At 41.2% G+C, this 19,844-nt stretch overlaps 1 protein-coding gene across 2 annotated transcripts in view; it reads right to left on the reverse strand.

The window, feature by feature from the left end:
- Positions 1–640: 640 nt before the first annotated feature.
- Positions 641–19,844, reverse strand: part of LOC104404519 (thyroid hormone receptor beta) — a 44,313-nt gene continuing 25,109 nt past the window's right edge. Inside the window, exons 2-7 of one of the 2 annotated variants that reach the window (XM_010012967.1) lie at positions 16,140–16,240; positions 11,849–11,996; positions 10,145–10,350; positions 6,853–6,999; positions 2,777–3,035; positions 641–1,162 (exon numbers count right to left, since the gene is read on the reverse strand). In XM_010012967.1, coding sequence (XP_010011269.1) covers positions 921–1,162; positions 2,777–3,035; positions 6,853–6,999; positions 10,145–10,350; positions 11,849–11,996; positions 16,140–16,240 — 1,103 coding nt within the window. In that variant the 3' untranslated portion in view covers positions 641–920. The remainder of the gene's footprint in view (positions 1,163–2,776; positions 3,036–6,852; positions 7,000–10,144; positions 10,351–11,848; positions 11,997–16,139; positions 16,241–19,844) is intronic. The other variant, XM_010012966.1, reaches the window with a different exon arrangement.

Raw genomic sequence — 19,844 nt, forward strand, 5'->3', positions numbered from 1 at the left:
CACCCCGTATACTTTATTCTTGTCCTCATTCTGCGAGCATTCATATCCCTGAATAACTCCAAGGAAAGCCTGCTATACTGACAGAGAGCCTTATCCCTCAGAGTGACGAATTTGCCACTCACCTCACAAACAGCAGACCTCTCCACTCTCAGGAAAAGCACCTCAGAGGATCATACTCCCCCACTTACTCCAGCAGACCTTCCAGTGAAGTTACCTGGATTTCAAATGTAGTAAGAACTGAAGGATCTTGATTTCTTATACACATGGAAAAAAAAAAGAGCCAGTCTCTTCTAAATCTGTGTTATTTTAAGTACTTGATTTATGAGGCACTGTTAAACTGTATCTGCTGGAACAATCCTCAGGTAATAATGTGATTATGATGATGATGGAGATCTTAGATCATAATGGTGATTGTTACAATAGAAAAAACCATGAAGGCTAGAAATTGTCATGAATTGGTCACTCGTGCCCTGCAAAATGAGGTAATACTAGACAGAATTGCCAGGGTCAAATTAGCAATAGCTGTTTTAACTTGGAGGCCAATTTATTTTCTGCCACTTCAATTTCTCTCCCATAGTTTCCAAGCAATGATGTGTGTGAGCTGGTGACCACACTAGTGCTGGTGAATGATTTGTTTGTATTTTCACTGTTAAGCTGTCAAAGCACTCACATCAAAGGACCGAAGAACAAATTGCAATAGTCAAAAGTCACAAGTACTCGCGTTAAAGGGATGTTTTCATCCATGTGTACACAACTGCCCCCCAGCAACCCCAGAAGAAAAACTGAACAAAAACCCAACCCCGCCTCAAGAAACAGAAGAGATGAAAGAAGAAGAACAAACACAGGTGAGAGGAGCTGGACAACGGGATGAAATGACAGCCAGTAGTGTGATGGGGGTGTGGAGAACCGCTCCAGTCTCTCTAATCCTCAAACACTTCCAGGAACAACGGAGGGAAGAGTTCTGTGGGGCACTCCACCTTCATGTGCAGGAAGCGGCTGGCATGGCAGGCTCCGATCATTCGCAGGTCTGTCACTTTCATCAGCAGTTTTGGCCAAAAGTGTGCAACATGGTGTTTTCTGTAATTAATGTAGTGTTCAAATGCCAGGAGGAAACCCTCTTGACACTTCTCAATCCTCTCGACGCAAACAAGCCCTGGGCGATCTGTAGATACAAAGAAGCAGGATTATCGTTATTACTTATTCACTTTAACAAATTCCTGATCATAAATCAGGAAAAATAGGATGACTCTGTTGTTAGGAATGAAAGGAGGATCCAAAGACCTCTGGATCTGCCACAAATAACTTCTTCGACCCTGGACACCCCACTTATCAGTACTATCCTCATTAGAACAAGGAGATAATCCTTTCTTCATCCTTGGCCTGCTTTGATAGCTGTTTGGGATGTGTTTCCTTACAGTGATTACAGCAACAGATCCCTGATCTCAGCTAAGGCTTCTATCTATACCTTTCTATGAAACAACTAATAAAGAACCAAAATATTTTCACTGTCAGATATCTAAATCGCAGTTCTTTCCTATCTGTTTCTCTACAGTACGATGAGTGCTTTGGTCAAGCTTTGATCCACAGGTGAATCACAGAATGGTTTGGGCTGGAAAGGACCTCAAAAATCATCTTGTTCCAATCCCCTGCCATGGGCAGGGACACCTTCCACTAGAGCAGGTTGCTCCAAGCCCCTGTGTCCAACCTGGCCTTGAACACTGCCAGGGATGGGGCAGCCACAGCTTCTCTGGGCACCATGTGCCAGTGTCTCACAGCTGGAAAGCTGCAAAGAAAACTGTTATGGAGCATTAAGGAACCACAAAGGCCAAAAGTCTGGCTGATAGTCTCAATTGGCACCCAGGTGGGTGCTGGGAAAGCTCTGTTCACAAGCCATTCTTGGGGAGACACTTCTGGGAAAGCAGGTCTTTCTGAACCCCCTACTCATGTATCATGGTGGAGGGAACTAAAAAGAAATCAAAATTTTGACTGGGAAAGTCAAGTGCTGACTTGTGATTAATGTGGAAACCTTTCTGTCTCAGACATAGTTAATGCTTGTAAATCCCTGTCTGTGTTTTATTATTCAATGCCCAACCTTCAAAGTGGTCTTAAACCAAAATCTTGCCAAATCTGTCTCTGCCCAAGAATGACATTTCCTCTTTGGGCTGGCACAGTCAGTGGAATCATACTTGAAAACATACTTGATTTGAGAAGGTTAGAAACTTTGCATTCATATGAAATGTACTGCTTCTGTATTACATCACCAAGAGACCAGTTGTAAATGGTCCCTGTGTGGGGAAACAGCACAGCTCTCAAGTGTCCAAGAACAAGTGGTGTAAGTTGGCAGGTGCCATATGAGCATACAAGCATTGATGGAAACATGCATGAACTGTACATACCACCCAGTGCATGACAGGATGTAGGGAAAAAAAAACAACTATTGCTAAATAACCAGGTTTTCATTCAAGGGAAATTGGCTCAGAACCAGATCTGATTTCTTTCTGATGATCATCCCTGCCTCCTCCCTAAGTACTACACTGAGCAGGTGTGTTACCAAAGCCACCTTCATGCCCATCTCTCTGAATATCCTGGGGTTTTTTTCCCTAGTGCTGAGCAAAGTAATTCTAAGCTGCAAGGAGTTTTTGAGAGGAAACTTCTCCCACATTACTCTAGTCAGCACTACAAGATCTAACATACCCTATTCATTTTAAAAAGAGGAATGTGACAAAGACTAAAGAGTTTTAAAATGGTTGGGTTCCCAATATGCTTTTGTTCTCACCTGATGACATGAGCAGAACAGCCTGAAGAAGGGCAACCTCGGTGTCATCCAGGTTAAATGAAGAAAGAGACATACCCAGGTCAAAAATGGCATCAGACACTACGCCAAGACCCCCATTTTTCAGCTGGCCCCTTGTCACTGCCATCTCCCCATTCAGTGTTAAAGTCTCACTCTCGGGGTCATAGCGAACTGCCGCTCGGAGGGACATTATCTCCATACAGCAGCCTTTCAGAAGGATGATCTGGTCTTCACATGGCAGCTGCAGAAATTATAAACAGTAAAGGAAAACATATGTTTTTCAAACTAAGCTGGTGTCACAACTACGATAAATCCATGAGCATGAAGGTGCAGTTCACCCCCAGGACACTACCTTGCACAGCACAACTACTCTCCAAACACATTGCTGACTGACTGCACCACACAGACCTTCAAGACTCACACTTCTGCTTTTAGACACTGCCAGCAGGTTAACATCCCCCCACACCCTTCGGAACTTCAGTGATGACACAGCTATAGGCAAGTTAGTCCTGGGCAAGACACTCAAAGCAAATCAAGCTATTTCAGATGCTGAGGTGAAGTGACCCAACTTGCAGATGTGCTGCTCTCCGTGGGACCACTGTTTGTAGGAGCATTATAAAATTAAGTCAAATAAACCTTAAGAAGGTAGCTTTCCATTTTGCGGAAGATCTAACAAAGTGTGAATGGTGAAGCAGACCTGTCAGGTGCCAGGCTGGTGGTAACATAGACTATTGGTTTTGGCTCCCATCAGGGGCGGATCTAACTGAGATGGCTGCAGGGGTCACTGTTCTCAGCTGTTTACCCTTCTCTCCTACTCCTGAGCTCCCTCAGCTTAAATCTTAGCATAACAAAATAAAGTATAATTGGGGCTGGTACAGACCTCAGTCATCCCAGTTAAACTCACTGCCAGCCATGCTCACTTCTTACCTGGCCAGAGGAAAAGACAGACATTTGGAAGGGTCTGTAAGAGTGAACAGCTTTTTAAACAAAAGGAGTGAAATAAATTCTTGTCTCTAGAAAAGATACCTCAATCAGTGAGTATGGCATGTACCCTAATTCTCACTGCCCTTTTAAACAACAGAAAACTTAAGCTATATTTATAGCCTAGTAAGGCTGATCTCCCTAGGCTCTCCATATTACTGCTGGACAGACAGAAAATCTATGGTATAGCTCCAGCTTTTACAGTGGTGCATAAGCCTCGACCTTCAGGGCATGTGGCTAGACATGTCTTTTCCATAATACCAAAAAAGGTAAGCTGTCTGAACTGGTGGAGATAGGTTCTGTATTATAAAGTACTATCAAGGATGCTGATGTGTTAGGACAATGCATTCTGTAAAGCATGTCTTTATGTTTTCACAGGTAATTTAATGATAGCAAAACCCACCAAGACTATTTTGAGACTGTCTCTAACAGTCTCAAACAGCAAGGGTCACATAGACGAAAAAGCAACTCATTTCTACTTGGCTTGAAAGGAGGCAAAAATCCATCAATCTCTGATTCACACAAAGTTATTATATTTCTGCGATTCGCAACTCAGAATGAAACCCCCACCGATTACAGGTTTACATGGCAACCATGTACTCGCAAAGCAAGTACATTGATTTGGTGTAAAATGGTGCAGAGTGGATGCCAGGCAGCTACCCAACTCAAGTGGAAGGCTGCTTCCTGTTAGAGAATAGTTTTAAGCACAAAGCTGGCCACAGTCAGAAAAAGGAGTTGAATCATGCAGCTAGTTTTCCAGCAATGCCAACTTCAGGTGTGAAGTGTTTGATACACAAGAAGAATGACTCATCCTGTTCAGGGCAAATCACTTTCTCTGCTGATTGCACTCAGCTCAGCAGCAGTGTATGGAAGGCTGCACAGGCACAGTGGCAGTCTCACTACCCAATGAAAGTGCCATTGTTTGGCTGCTGAGACTGAAGTAGGGAGAGAAACAAAGTAAGAAAGGAAATAAAATTAAATAAAATGAAATAAAAGGGAAGGAAAAGGGAGGGAAGGGATGAGAAGGGAAGAGGAAAAGAAGGATGGGAAAGGGAGGAGAAGGGAGAGGAGAGATAAAGCATAAGAGAAGGAGAAAGAAAAGAGAAATCAAGAAAAAAAATTAAGGAGAAGGAAGAGTGGTGGAAAAGAGACAGATAACAGCATGGAAAGTATTTGTTAGTAACTTAAACCAATGAGAATCTCTCTTCCTACTTGAACCTTCTTAAAACTTCTTTATGATCATTGTGTTCTGACTATGTCTGTCCTTCATCTGCTTTCCTAATTCTTAAAAATACATGGGATACCTGCTTCACAGATGCCAAGCCTCCGGTCTTATCTGCCAGTAGCAGCAGTTACCAAGGACAGGGGCTTGAACGTCAGTTCTGCTCCCAGCTACACAGGTTTCAATGCTACCTATGCTTACCACTGAGCATTGCTTCCAGGAGTGAGGTCCACAAATGTGGCAGATTATCTGCCGCATATTGTCCTTTCCTTTTCTCTCTGCAGGGGGAAAAAGCAGAAGGCAGGAACCTGAGGTGCTCACCTCTGCAGGACATATTGGCAGCCAGCACACATGGAATTGAGCTGAGTGCCTCAGGTTCCTGCCCTTTACTTCTCCCCTTCAAAAAGGAGTGAACAGTTGCCATTTTCTTTATGCTACAGCAGGAGCTATACGACAACTCGGAGGAGAGCTGTCCTACTCCTCTGTGTTCACAACGAGTTGTCCCTTACTCTGCTATCAGACCTTGCCGTATATGGAAAAGTAACAAGTATGTCAACCTCAGCTTCCCACCAACTAATGCCAAATCAGAGAAGACAAATTCCCTCAGACACTGAATGCTGTAGTGGCCTCTTGATCTACGGACACATTCCTTGTATTTTAAAATCTGCATGCTTGGCCACTATTTCACGCTTTCTTGGCTGATGGAGCCAATGCTGAGGTTAGCCAGGGAGAGCTATTTAACTTGTCTGATGGAGCCAATGCTGAGGTTAGTGAGGGAGAGCTATTTACACTATGCCAACTATTGATATTTACCTCTTCTTGTGTTGTAGGTGCCAGAGGACATAAATAGCTTTCCTTGACTGACCTTAAAGGAAAGCTGCCAGCCACAGAAGAGTAAAATGCTATGGCTGCCTTAAACTTCCTTCCTGAATGATGTTTAATTGTTAAGAAGAAACACTGTTCCTGAGTTAGGAAGCTCAATGCTCATTGACCATGGTCACTCCCATTTTGAATGTAATTCACCACTGGCATTTCACCAGCAGAGCCAAGTGTTGCTCTGCAGTGTGGGCAAGCAGGCAGGCACCCTTCTGTGGCTGGATTGGGGATATTTCCATGTTAAAACATCATTAAGATCATTCAGACTGAAATATCATTCCAGACTGCAGTTCTGATAAATTTTTTTAAGTTAGGAAAAAAATATCATTAGCCATTGTGCCTGGTCCTTCAATAAAATGATACCCCAGTGTAAATGAGATCAGGCTAGGGCCTCTGTGTTCCTAACGTGCAATTCAGTCTATTTATTTATTGTGTATTTTACGTGTAAGTATCTACCCGGAATGACAATCCATTACTTTTACAGACTCTTTCATGCACAATTTCACTGTTTAGGAAAAACAAGCTTAGAGAACACAATAAGGCAACTGCCATTCCTGGATAGGGATGCTTTCTGAATTTGAAGAATTTGTTACCGTGTAGACCTAACTCCACAATACTGTACCTGCCAAGGAGCCAGAAAGCACAGAGGGAACTGTGTGCTGGAAGATCTGATTAAATGATTCAAAGATGCTTCTAGTCAGTCGCTTTTTGCTCACTTGCTTTGTTCAAGGCCACCTCTAAAGACACATTTGAGTTCCTAATGAACCACCATGACTTCTACATGAACAAAATCAGGATTTCGTGATCACAGGAAAAAGAAAACCCATACAATTCCAGATGATTCTAGTCCCATCCATGTAGAGTCTCTTTAATTTTTCTGATTTTAAACAGGGTGATTCTTTTAGTTTCGTGCCAGGAGTAGTTTCAATAGTTTTTAACAACAGATATACACATGAGGAGTGCAAGGAAGTCTTCTTACCTCACAGAACATAGGCAACTTTTTGGCAAAATCCACCACTCTTGTAATCGCTGGTGTGATAATTTTTGTAAACTGGCTGAAGGCTTCTAAATCCACTTTCCCACCTTCTGGGGCATTAACTATTGGTGCCTGCCCAATATCTTCTGGCTAAGGATACAAACAAAGATATTTAAAGGAATAATCTATCTCAGAGCAACTATTTCATATGCTAGAAAGTCCTGCTTGGCGATGGAAGGTATGCTGAAATAAAAAATACCACAATTTGCTTTGTGAGTAATGCCCATTATGCCACCTTTTGTTTCTAAGGCATATGTGAAAGAGGTGACTGCAGAGAGAGACGGGTGTGTGGCATACCACTACCCATCCTGTGTGGGCAGCTGCACTGGTGTGCACATGCAGTTTCTTCCTTGTGCCTGTACCTGAGTATTCTGTGGGTGTAGCTTATATGCATTCTTTTTGCTTAAAATTATAAGCTTGTTATTGGTTCTTACAGGTGCTGAGAACATTCAAGTTTATCTAGAGGAAGCTGAGGTGACTTTATTACTCCTGAGAAGATACTGACAGCTCTGCAGAATTGGGCTCCTTCACATACTCGAAGTTCTGAAATCCCCACCAGAACAGATTGCCTAGCATCACAGAGTTCCAGGCAACTGCTAAGGCCTGTTTCCAAAACTAGGCTAAAACAACTGATAACTATGAACTGGCTAACACAAAGTGAGCCTGGATAAAATGACTAGAATTTGAGCTTCTCTGAGTAACATTTTGGTTGAAAATCACCTTCTGCATGACTGCAGCCCGAGGATTCTCCAAAAGGGAAAAAACTTTAATCCAATGAAATATACAATGAAATAATTTCAAGCAGAATCTATGATGAGTGTTTCTTTATTCCAACTCACTTGAACTTGTTCACCTGATTTTTATAACAGCTTGTCAATGTTCCTGTGTATTTTAAAAACATGCATATCAAAGCTGTTCTGTTCCCAAAGTCTGGCTTTGTGGTTGTAAAAGACCTGCCAGCCACCATGCAGAGGTTTGATTTATTCACATCAGAGAGTCAAAAACTGGATAAACCCCAGAGAAGGTGGCCTTTAAGACTTCTTGGCATTTATATAAGGGCACCTGAACAGGGGAGGTGCTGAAAGTGCTGTCTGTAATAAAAATTCGTGCTTGGCTATATTTTAAAAGCAACACATCATAAAAGATCCTTCCACAGGTCTGTCACCAATCTGAACCCAAATCTAACTTCTTTCAAGAAAAAAACCTCAGCAATGTGTTAATAAAGCAAGCACCAAATGTAAAGGAACAATGAAGAGGACTGGGCTCAATTATCCAATGTGTCCCAATAAGAAGCTAAAATAATCCCAGTTGTAGGTCCTTCCCTCCCTGGGTCTTGGGAAACTAAACCAAATTGTCTGTGTGCTCATGATAAATAACCTTCATCACTGCCAAGCAAGAAGACCAAATGCTTAAAAACATGCATAACATTGTTAGGGAATAAAAGCTAGAACTCAGCATTTTCTTGGTAAAGGCAAAAGAAGTCAGGATCGCTAGCTAAAGTTAATATACTTCAGAAGGGCAAGCAACTGGAGAGTCCTTGCCACCTAACTCACCTCAGTAGGAAAAGAGGTCCAAACCTCAAAGGAGCTCCTGCTGTTGAAGAACCAGCCTCAGCTGCCTAAGGACAGACCCACAGCTCCTGGGACATGCAGTCAGCTCCTATGGTTCTTCAGAAGCTTGTGACTGGGGCTTTCCAAGTCCTCCACCTGAGGCTGGCATACCATCATGGACTTTTCCTTCTGTGCTCACTGTAAGGTGTCAGCGAGCTTCCTATGCTTGCCTTGAAACCACTAGGCTTCAGCATGTGAGCACTGCAAACAACCAGGAGGCACTGCAGTGAGGGCTGCACCAAGAACAGTTCGGTCTGACCTTAGAACCAGCTGTGGAAGTCACAGCTGGTTTCTGAGCTGCCCATTACAACTGCCCCTCCTGCCTCTCCTCCATCCCTCCCTTCTCTCAATAGCTCTGTCATCACCTCACCTCATGCCTTGCCTCAGGGCACCCTTTGCTGGAGGTTCCCCCTCCACTGTGACTGTTTTCAGAGCCTGAAGTTCCTCAATGAGCACATTTTATGTGGTCCAGTGTATTCATTCCCAGCCCCAGTGTCAAGCTACGAGTGCTTTATCTTGAACCAGGCAATACCCAAAGAACTGCACTCCTGTCTAAGCAGCCAAACACACTATTGCAGCTGCTGCTTGGTCTGCTAAAACCAGCACCACAAACACTGCTCTGCAGCACCACTGGAAAGTGCTCTGTTGCTTCTTGCCAGCAATCGCTGACTGTGGTTTCCCCAATGCACACTATGAACACGGAATTCATACAGAAATTTAGACAGTCCCACTGGCATTAACAAAACATTATAAAAGGGATCAGCTGGTTTGAATATATAATTTCTCTAATCAATTGAACAGTGGGTTAAGATTCCAACAGTGAATTAGGCAGCAGGAGCCTAGGCTTGCAGAAAATGAGTATTCTCTATTTGACTTGCTATACACAGGCTGCTAAAGACCCTTGTGTATTCCTGAAACACGGTCTATAATGCCTCTTCTGTGCTGTATCAGCATCCTGCATTCTGCACTTATTTCCTTTAAAAATCGATTTAGAAAAATCAAATAAATCCTTTTCTAATGCCGAGCATCACAAATCATCATTTAGATTCTGATCCTTAGTTACAGGCTGAAAACTTAAGTTGTCTTGTAGTCTGCAATCCCAATGCTATAGTGCATGTATCATCCTGCTCTCATTGAAATTAATTTTTCTTTGCCAGATTTATTTTAATTAACATGTTCACTTTGAAACAAGAAAATTAAGACCGTGGGTTATTAATAAAAAACATCACCTTTCACCTAAAACATCACATTGTTTTAAGACTTAGAATATGTTGCATAGTAGGTCCTAATAAAAACAATTATCCCTAGATATATATAATATGCTACTGTTGTCATTCAGGAGTGAAACAATTCTTCTACTTTTTCTTCTAATAGCACATTAAGATTATCCAGCTGAGCGAGTCTTAACTAGCAACACGCTGTTTATCTTTCAAAGTATGTGGTCTGATCAAACCCTGAACTTCAGGCAAGAATAAGCAAGCAATAACTATAAAAATCATCCCTTTTTCATAGATGTCAATACACTGGCAGATATACCCTTTTTGGGGTTCCAAAGTTGGGAAGGGATTTCAGGAGAAATAAAGGAACCTGGCTCCAAGAGCAGTGTAAAAGGCTACAGTCCTTACCAGAAATTTCCTTTTCTGCTTCCAATGGCTTCCTTGTGCATTGGTGGCCACATGTGCTTCAGTAACAATTTTGATGAGCTCCCATTCCTCATTTGTTGGCTCTGGTTTGTGCCCAATGGTTTTCTGCAGCTCTTCCCGACGTCTCTTCTCTCGATTTTCTTCTATCAGCTTCCTCTTTGCCAACCTCTTGCTGTCATCCAACACCACTAGCAGGGGAAAAAGCATAAAGAAATGGCAGGAAGCTCTTATGGCTGTCTGAACCTTGGTCTTTTCTACAGCTGAGGTAGTAATTGGTTACAAACACCTTAACTGATCAGTAAAAAAGCATTTTGGTAAGACCTGCAGATGACACAGTTTGGAGGGAGACATAAGAGAACTTCATTTTCTCAGATGCCTGGATTGCAAAGAGTGACTTACCCTTCTGGTAACATTTTGTATACTGCCATTACCTTCAGTGGCTCATTCTGCCGATAAAACTAATATATAAAAGCTTTGTGAGGACTCAAAGTTAACAGACTTGCACTAATCTATGATGGGAAAGATGCACTTTTGTTTTCTTTGAAGTAGTACCAGTATGCTCACTGCTCTGAACTGTGTAGAATGTGTTCTTGTAAGCCAGCAGAAGGTAACGTGGATGTAAGAAACTGGGAACACTTATTCACAGGAGGCTCAACCACCTGCTGTATGACACAATCAGAAACAATCTGCGTTCGGCCCTTTCCTCAAACCCTACAAATGGTGACATTCTGTAGCATTCCCAGAGCTTCCCACTACTTCCAGTGATGCCAGACACACAGGCCACAGGGCTGCACATAGAGTAATGGCACCTGAAGGTCAGAACCAGCCTTTGTAGAAACTTCTCCCTCCATACATCCGCTACCTGCCCGATGCTCACCGCTGCCTTCTGTGTCAGACTGGGCTGGATGTGAATGGGTGACCTAGGGTTATCTAGCTCCTCTCCTGAAAGTCTACCTGGCTAAAATGAAATTGTGTTATTTCTTCTATTTCCCTCTAGACAGAAGGTACTGTTATACATTACATTAACAATGAGAAATACTAAGTTAGAGTGCTTTTCTGTTGTTTATTAGGCCTGGTTTCCTGCCAGTCCTTCTGCAGAGGATTACGCCAGCAACAACCATTAACATTAACGCACAGGGGGATTCATGTGACTTCCTCCCACCTGCACTAATTGAAGTTATTGGTGTAAATCCCTGTGCAGAGGCAGAAAAAGAGGACCCCCTAAGGGTTAATCTTACAGCCATATTTTCTAGTACTTTAGAATGAGAGTCGAGTTCTTTGCAGCAGATAACTTCTTCAGGGCTAAAAATAAAACAAACAACTGCAGGATGACTCATACGACGACATTCAATTTCACATCCTCCAGAATTTTCTAAACAAGATGTTTTTTTCTTAAGCAAAGTGTCCATTCAGATGTACTTTTCCCTCCTCTCCTCCAGAGTGAACATTCCTACTGTTACTCAGCCTGGTAGGGCCAGGAGAAGGTGCAGTCTGGAGAAGGGTAAACAAAAATTACAGCCTTATAAGAGTGGTTTGATGCAATGGACATAATTCCCCACTACAAGTTATTAAAAAAGTGCTGGCAGTTCTGCTCTACTTTAACAATCTTCAAAACCCAACATAGTTTAAGCAAACACACACAGTAAAAAAAGGAAAAAAGAAAGAAAACCAGACAAATATACTTACAATCTGTTGCCATGCCAACAAAGATACATTTTTTGAAGCGACATTCCTGGCACTGATTTCTTGTTACTTTGTCTATCACACATTTTCCTTCATATTTACAGGAGTAGGTTGGATGGAGGTTTTTCTGAATGGTTCTTCTAAAAAAACCCTAAGTGCAATAAATAAATACATTGGAAAGCATTAGCGTTGCACAATTTTTTTCAAATTGGGAGCCACCTTGGTTTGGTAGAAATGTACCTAAGAATGTAAGATAACATACTCCATTCCATAAAACTCTCATAGAGGAAAACTAATTTTATAGTGTATAGCATTCCGAGTTTCAGAAAACATTTCCTCCCTAAAAAGTAAAATCATGGACATCTTGGGTAAGTAAAAGCATAAGTAACGCTGTCTTGAGAGATAAATACTGTCTACATGTGTTCCTGAAGTCACGTTCTTGTGCATTAATTTATTTTGTATTTGAACTAGAGAGTTTATTTTGAGCTCCTTTATAAATTACATAATCATTTAGAGGGACATTAAGAATCGCATACATACTTTTAATTAAAGAGCAGCTTCTTCAAATAGTAGGAATGGTGGTGTGTATGTGCTACTACAGGATTAAGAACAAACAGTGCTACTCCTTTCTTTCCATCAAAGCAAAAAAACCCGAACAACAAACCAGCCAAACAACCAAATCTGGGTGAGAGTAAAAATTATGCAAACACCCCATAAACCCTGGCCTTAGGTAAGGAAATCAGGCACAACTTCTGTCTGAACATTACGGACCTAATCCTGGTACTAATTTCAACATCACTTTTCTCATTGGCTGCTGTAAGACCTGGATAAACCACCCAAGACAGCAAGATATGGACAAGACAAGCTGTAAAGCAAGAAACATAGACTTTAATTTCAAGTTTCATCATTGTTTGAGACTGCCTACACCCAGCAGTGCAGCTTGCGACTGCCCTGACATAAAGAACACTCTGGGGCCCTGGTCCTGTTTGACTGAGGCCACTGAGAATAGCTTTGGTTTCAGTGAAAACAATGGCAAAATTCAAGTGAGATTTTACCTAATAAATAGCCTCTTCAGGTGGGATTTTATCTAATGAACAGTCTCTTCACTTCACAAAGCAAAAGTTCTGTTTTTAATCATGCTAAATAACACCTGGTAAAATCTTACAGCAGTGTGTAATTTCTATTAACAGAGAATGTTGTATTAAGATGTATGGATAAGTCTGTACTTCAGCTTGAGCTTCTAATTCCAGTGAACACAATAAAGAACCTTGTCCTCATTAGAGTTTTAGCTTACATGATCCAACTTGAGCTAAGAGTGCAACTTTTTCTTCCTTAATAATGGTAAGACACGAAATCTCAATTAAAATGAGTTGCATAAAGTGTGTGTGTGAGCCTTTGCAAGACTGGGACCCATTAGGTTGAGCCAAAATCCAGGAATTCACAGTTAAGATGACCTTATGTGGGGTTTGGATCAAGTCTCAAACTTTCATCTACCCAACAACAGGTTTTGAATCCACTCTCAACCCTGTGACAAATTCCTAGAGACAGGATCTGTCCCTCTCCACCCTGAGGGTCAAAGATGGCTCTGGACAACCAAGGACATGAAGCAATCTCTAGTTACAGTGAGAGATGGAAGAATCTCTGGTGAGTCTCACAAAGTGGTACTGAACTTCTGTTTTCCAAACCTTGCACGGGACTTAACATAGCTCTAGTTTTACAGTGACAAGGCCCTTCTTCACCTGCACTGGGAGCAGAACATTTCACCTTCCCATTTCTTTGCATTTGTTGGAAACTTTTTGCAGAAAATCTCTTTGATGATTTCTAGATACAATGTGATAAGGAAGCTGTTCTCTGTATTTGTCCAAACACTTCATCATGGAAGTGATATTTTCATTAATAAAAGAAAACACATTTTATTGTAAGGCAACTACTCTTTTCCTAAATTCCTTTACTATGCACCTATATAGCAATAGATGCAATGGATACAGTCCAGAGAAACATTTCATTGATGCCAGAACTCACCCTTTGTTTATTTGTGTTTAAATTCCTTACAATTTACTCTTCAGAAATCATATGTGAGGATGCTTTGTTCATGAAAGCGCTTGCCAAAGCAGATTTTTGGCTGGCAGCCTTGATTAATGTTGTTATAAAATTAAAGTGATTTTGAGTGGAAGCAACTAGTAAATGTCAAATTCATTGAGAATTGATTATATATAACTTTGCTAATAAATCATGGAATCACAGAATGGTTTGGGTTGGAAAAGACCTTAAGATCATCTAGTTCCAACCCCCTGCCATGGTCAGGGACACCTCACACTAGATGAGGTTGTCCAAGGCTCTGTCCAACCTGGCCTTGAACACTGCCAGGGATGGAGCATTCACAGCCTCCTTGGCCAGACTGTTGTGGTGCTTCACCACCCTCACAGTAAAGAACTTCTTCCTTATATCCAAACCAGATCTCTCCTCTTCAAGTTTAAACCCATTACCCCTTGTCCTACCACTACAGTCCCTGATGAAGAGTCCCTCCCCAGCATCCTTATAGGCCCCCTTCAGATACTGGAAGGCTGCTATGAGGTCTCCACGCAACTTCTCCTCTCCAGGCTGAACAGCCCCAACTTCCTCAGCCTGTCTTCATACAGGAGGTGCTCCAGCCCCCTGATCATCCTTGTGGCCCTCCTCTGGGCTGGCTCCAACATGCTGTTCTTACATAGGGGACATCACAACTGCGCGCAGTACTCCAAGTGGGATCTCATGAGAGATCCTCCAAAGTATGTGTTGAAATTGTCCACACAAACCCCCCCATCTTGTACAATGAATACATTTGCAAGAACAACAAACCAAAACAAAACAAAACGGTCTGTTTGTAAGCCAACTACAAATAGGGGGAAAAAAATTAATTACTTTTTGCAAATGGTTAGCTGTTCCTTGTGCACAGAAGGATTATTTTAAATTGTACATCAGATAAAAGAACTGTACCTGAAGATAAAAGTGGATTTTGTATGCTGTATCTTTAAAATACTTGGTAGACATAAAAAGAGATACTTTGGTTGGAGCAACAAAAACCTTAATAGAAAAGCTGATGAGAGATACAGCTGTTCAGCTGGGAGAAAAAGGTATTTCATAATGCCACAGTGTAGCTTACTTCCCATTATATCTGAATTAAGTGATATTCATATATTTCATGTATATGTCACCTGGTATATGGGATGCAAATGCTTGTTCAGTCTCACAAGTTTTTTTCAGATAGAAATATTTTTTCATACGTATTATATATGCATGTGCAGAAACCCATTATGAATATTACCACAAATCTGCTATACGTAGGTCTTCGTGCATTTCATAAATGTGTCTTAGGGCAATGCTGTACAACTGAAGGAACTACTTCAACACAAGTTACTGTGATGTGGGGCTCTAAAGCCAATCCAAATCCAAAATCTCAGATCCAAATATTCCAGACTTTGGGGATGGAGAGAATATGACTTCTGTGGCTTGGTCCCATGACACTAGTCCAAGACATGTGTGGTCCCATTTGTTTAGAAATACAATAATTTGTTATTTTCTGCAGGAAAGAATAGTTTTCTTACATGATCTCAAGCTATTCAGGCATATTTATAACAGTTTATAGCAGTGAAATTATGTAAGATGTGCCTGATTGTGTTACTCATTTTTTTTTTTTAATTTACTTGCCCAATGCAATCTCTTTTTTAATTTTGCATGTAGCTTTGGAGATGCCATTTAGGGCTGAATGCACATTTCAATATGCTTAAGATAAAGAAGTAAAAATCTTTTTGAAACTGCTTTAACTGGGTGTCAGTGCTTCCCAAAGTGATGGATGTTACCATTTTATGAGCATGTGGAAGGGACTTTGATTTTTGCTTCTTCACAGTGATGATGAAAGGCACTGGAACACTGCTAATCACTACAGACTCTTCATGGCCATAGGCAGAATCTATTGCATAAACAGCTTCACTGGAGCTGCTGTGAGTATGCGGATGTATGCTGGCCAAAGAAATATTAAACAATGGAAATGTAAAAGCTAACAGTTAAAACAGCAACAGCATAAATCTAAATTTCTTGTTTTCTTTTGAGAAGCAAACACTGCAAAAAATCAACTATATTCCTTATGTATATGAAATGCAGCAGCATAGCCAGATACGGCTTATCAACAGTACTGGATGTTCTTACTCGCTTCTAATCTGTCTTTGTTTTATATGACAGCACAGTTCAGGAAGTCTGTATAATGGAGGAGCTGGAGAGCTATTTCTGATTCCCACTTTCCCACCGTGCCATTTACCTTGCAACCTTCACAAGTGATGCAGCGATAATGATATCCGGTGGCTTTGTCTCCACATACTACACATAGCTCATCCTTGTCTAAGTAACTGGGTATATACCCTGTAAAGAAAAAGAGGATGTGGCATGTAAACTCAATATAAAATTACATGATACATTTGATACATTATATTAAAAACCACTGCAGATCTTGTCTACCAGCCCCATGCTTCTGAACTCATTGAATTTCCTGAATAAAAAGCTCATACTATGTTACAGATTTACTTAAACAGAGTCTAGAGTACCTTCTACTTTTCAGACTGTTTCAGCATCTACTGGTCAAGAGGGAGAAGTTGGAACATGATTGCTCTCTCCTGAGTGAAATACTAACTCAGAAAAACAAATGTATTTATTTTTACATCAAAGGCTTTGATGTGAAAAGATCAAATAACATACTAGGTATTTCTCTTTCCTGCTTCACATAAAAAAACAGATATACTTGTACACTGAAGATGAGATCCCCGGTTGCAGGGTGCCTTACGGACCTGGTAGTAAGAAATATTTACTGAGGGATTGTTAGTTTAAAAAAAGCTCCACAGGAGAGAAGTACCAACAACAGATAGCCCAAGCTGTACTGATCATACCTGACCTGGATGTGTTCCACAGGAACATTTAATAAAGCCTGGATTTAGGACAAAATACATGGTGATACCAATACGTGTGTGTATGCGCGCGTATGCGCATGTGTTAGAATGACTTTTCTCTCCTAAAGTGGTTTACCAGACACCCAACAGGTAAAATCAAGTATCATATCACTGCTATGAAAAGCATTGGCAGTGCTTGATCCTTGCCCCACAATGACATTTGTTTTGATAACATAAATGTATTTTCAATTTGAGCAAAAACCCAAATCAATTCTGATGGCAACCAAAAGACAATTCTAAACTAAAGAGAACTTTCAAACAGGGTAAATTACAAACCATTCAAAATAAGTGTTCCCATGAGTTATGGTACGTAATTTTTCCTTCTGAAAAATATATGTATAAAGATGTAACACAGAGATCTCAGATTCATTTTGAGGGGAGAGAGGGAAGCGCAGCTATGTGTGTAACCATGTAAGACTATTAAAGTGTAGTAAATATTTCACAGAAACCCAGAATGGCTGAGGTTGGAAGGGACCTCTGGAGGTCATTTGGTCCAACCTCACTTCTCAAGCAGGGCCACCTACTGCCAGTTGCCCAGGACCACGTTCTGATGGCTTTTGAGTATCTCCAAGGATGAAGTCTCCACAACTTTTCTGGGCAATCTGTGCAAGTGTTGGTCACCCTCATAGTCTGTTCTGTCTTTCCACAATGCTGGGAAGCAGGAGGACTCTGAAGCCATGCCCTGCATCTCAGGTTTGCCAATAGTCCTACTGGCATCTGAAAGAAGAGTGGGGGAATGAGCTGAGGTCTTACTGATGAATAACATCAGTCAATAATACAGTAAAAAATCAGATTTACATTCAGGCTACATTTCTCCATGATGAACGAGTTATGCTTGGATAAAGACTGGTGGACAAGACAGAGCTGGTCCTGTGACCTTGAGGGAAGACAGACAGCAGGGTTTCGACTCTAATTTACATCACTGACTCCTAATGGACATTATGCCAGTGGGGGATTAGCAGAGGCTATTATCTCCATCCTGTCTCCCTTTTGCTCACACCTGCCTCTCCACATGCAACACATGCAACATGGAGCTGATACAAGAGGCAGCAGAGGCAGCAAAGGGATTTTACACTGAATTTCTCATAAAGATTGATGGCTTCTTGTTATTGCTAGTTACTGCTATTCATGAAACACAGACTTAGTGTGGCATAGACTATGTCATCTAAAATTCAGTATCCCTGGCTTGCTTCTTTAAGAATTACTTGTGAATTAAATGCCTTGATATTTCATTAAGTATATAATCTGGTTAGCACTGCTCATGTAACGGCAGCTTTGTTCTATTGGAGGAGCAGGAGACCACTTGTCTAAGCTGCTTCTTTAATATGTAGAGTAGCTTGTACATGTGACCACTGGTGTCCATCTCCTTGGAGTTTCATGACTTTATTCAACCCAGGAACCAGTTTCCAACCTGGCAGAAAAGACAGATCTCCTACAGGCACTTCTAGTAAGAAATTAAAAATGGCATCCTTATATGCAACCTCATTCCCACTTTTGCGGCATCAGAAATGTTAAGTGCCATCTATTTAAAATACTTAATTACTATGTTCATCACTTTTGCAGGATTGTGCCCATGTCACAAGTAAGTACACACCTTGAACTCTTCTACTGATTTGACAGAAAACATGGATAGAAAAAATCTTATCCCAAGAAATCACTGGCAATAAAAGTGTGCAATAAACATCTTTTTAACCCTCCTTCCAACAGCTAACGGAGTCAGTAACAGCTAGAAATAAGGAAAATTGGACCTTCAGCAGTATTCTAAAAATATATAATTCAGACAGACATCATGCCAACAGGAATAATGGGACTTACATTCAGTTCATACACACTGCGATGTCCACTGTAAATTATTTCTAGTAGCTGCAAAGATCCAGTCTGACCTCTATAAATACAATGCAATTTAACTTGTAAGACGTGCAGATAAGTGCCTCAGTGCCTTTCTGCTGCTACTCAGAGTCAGAAACAGTATCAGCAAAATTTCCAAACTTGGTACCAGCATGGAAGCTATGAATAGTGTAATGGAGATTTTTGGGTAAACCATGGATGGCAGCAGAGTTGTCTGTTGGATGGTTTGAGGAAGAAGCAGAGCAGAAGACTTCTCTCACTCTTTCAGCACTTGGGGAAAAAACATGAGAGGCAGACTAATAGTGACTTGTTTCTCATATCAGCAAGTACTTTGGCCTCTTGTGTGTTTAATAACTCTGAACCAAAAAAAAACCCCCTCCTTTGTGAAGGAAGCAGATGCTGTCTGGACAGAGCAGCGCAGGTGCTCTTATAAAAGAAGAATGTCTGATGACAAATCTCATGGGAACACTGGGCAGGTTTCTATTCCTGGTGTTCATATTTCATCCTGTATTTACTGGTCAAAACCTACTGAGTAAATAGCTATGAGGAACCATTCAAAAGCATCACCAATCTCACTGAACTGTACAATACTAACCAATATCATTTTTCAGTCTTTCAAGCCTCTGTCTGCTGTATTCTAACATCCTCACAGTCTACCATATGGTGTATCCTGTATGATCCTCAAAATTAACAATCCATCATGTATGACTTGATCTTGTGCATCCCCATGCCCACCTTGGAGTGGAGAACACCAGTGAATGACCTTGACCTGCCATGTTTAGTGCTTTCCCTGCAGCCTAATGCAACTCCTTTGTTCCCCAGACTCCCACCTGCCCGGCCACCTAATCTTACTGTCTTGGCAAAGCTAAGTATTCAGCAAGACCAGTTCCCCCTGTCTAGAATAATACGTTGTATAATCCATTATAGCAATCTTGATGTTGATTTACAATATCTTTTAAATTGTAACACTAGCATTGTAGAGGTACGGAAAGAAATTATTCCCTTAGATAGGAAAATGCACCATGAGTTTGCCCCAGCAGCTGTAAGGACAGAATGAGATCTGCTAACCTATGCAGTCATCTAAGGTACTCTGTTTCATTAATACTGTATGCCTACACTGACAAATTACCATTTGCAGGAATGATACCTTAAAGCATTATATGTAACAGATGGAC

This window comes from Nestor notabilis, unplaced genomic scaffold (genome assembly GCF_000696875.1).
Source record: "Nestor notabilis isolate BGI_N333 unplaced genomic scaffold, ASM69687v1 scaffold10614, whole genome shotgun sequence".
Taxonomy (NCBI): Eukaryota; Metazoa; Chordata; class Aves; order Psittaciformes; family Psittacidae; genus Nestor; species Nestor notabilis.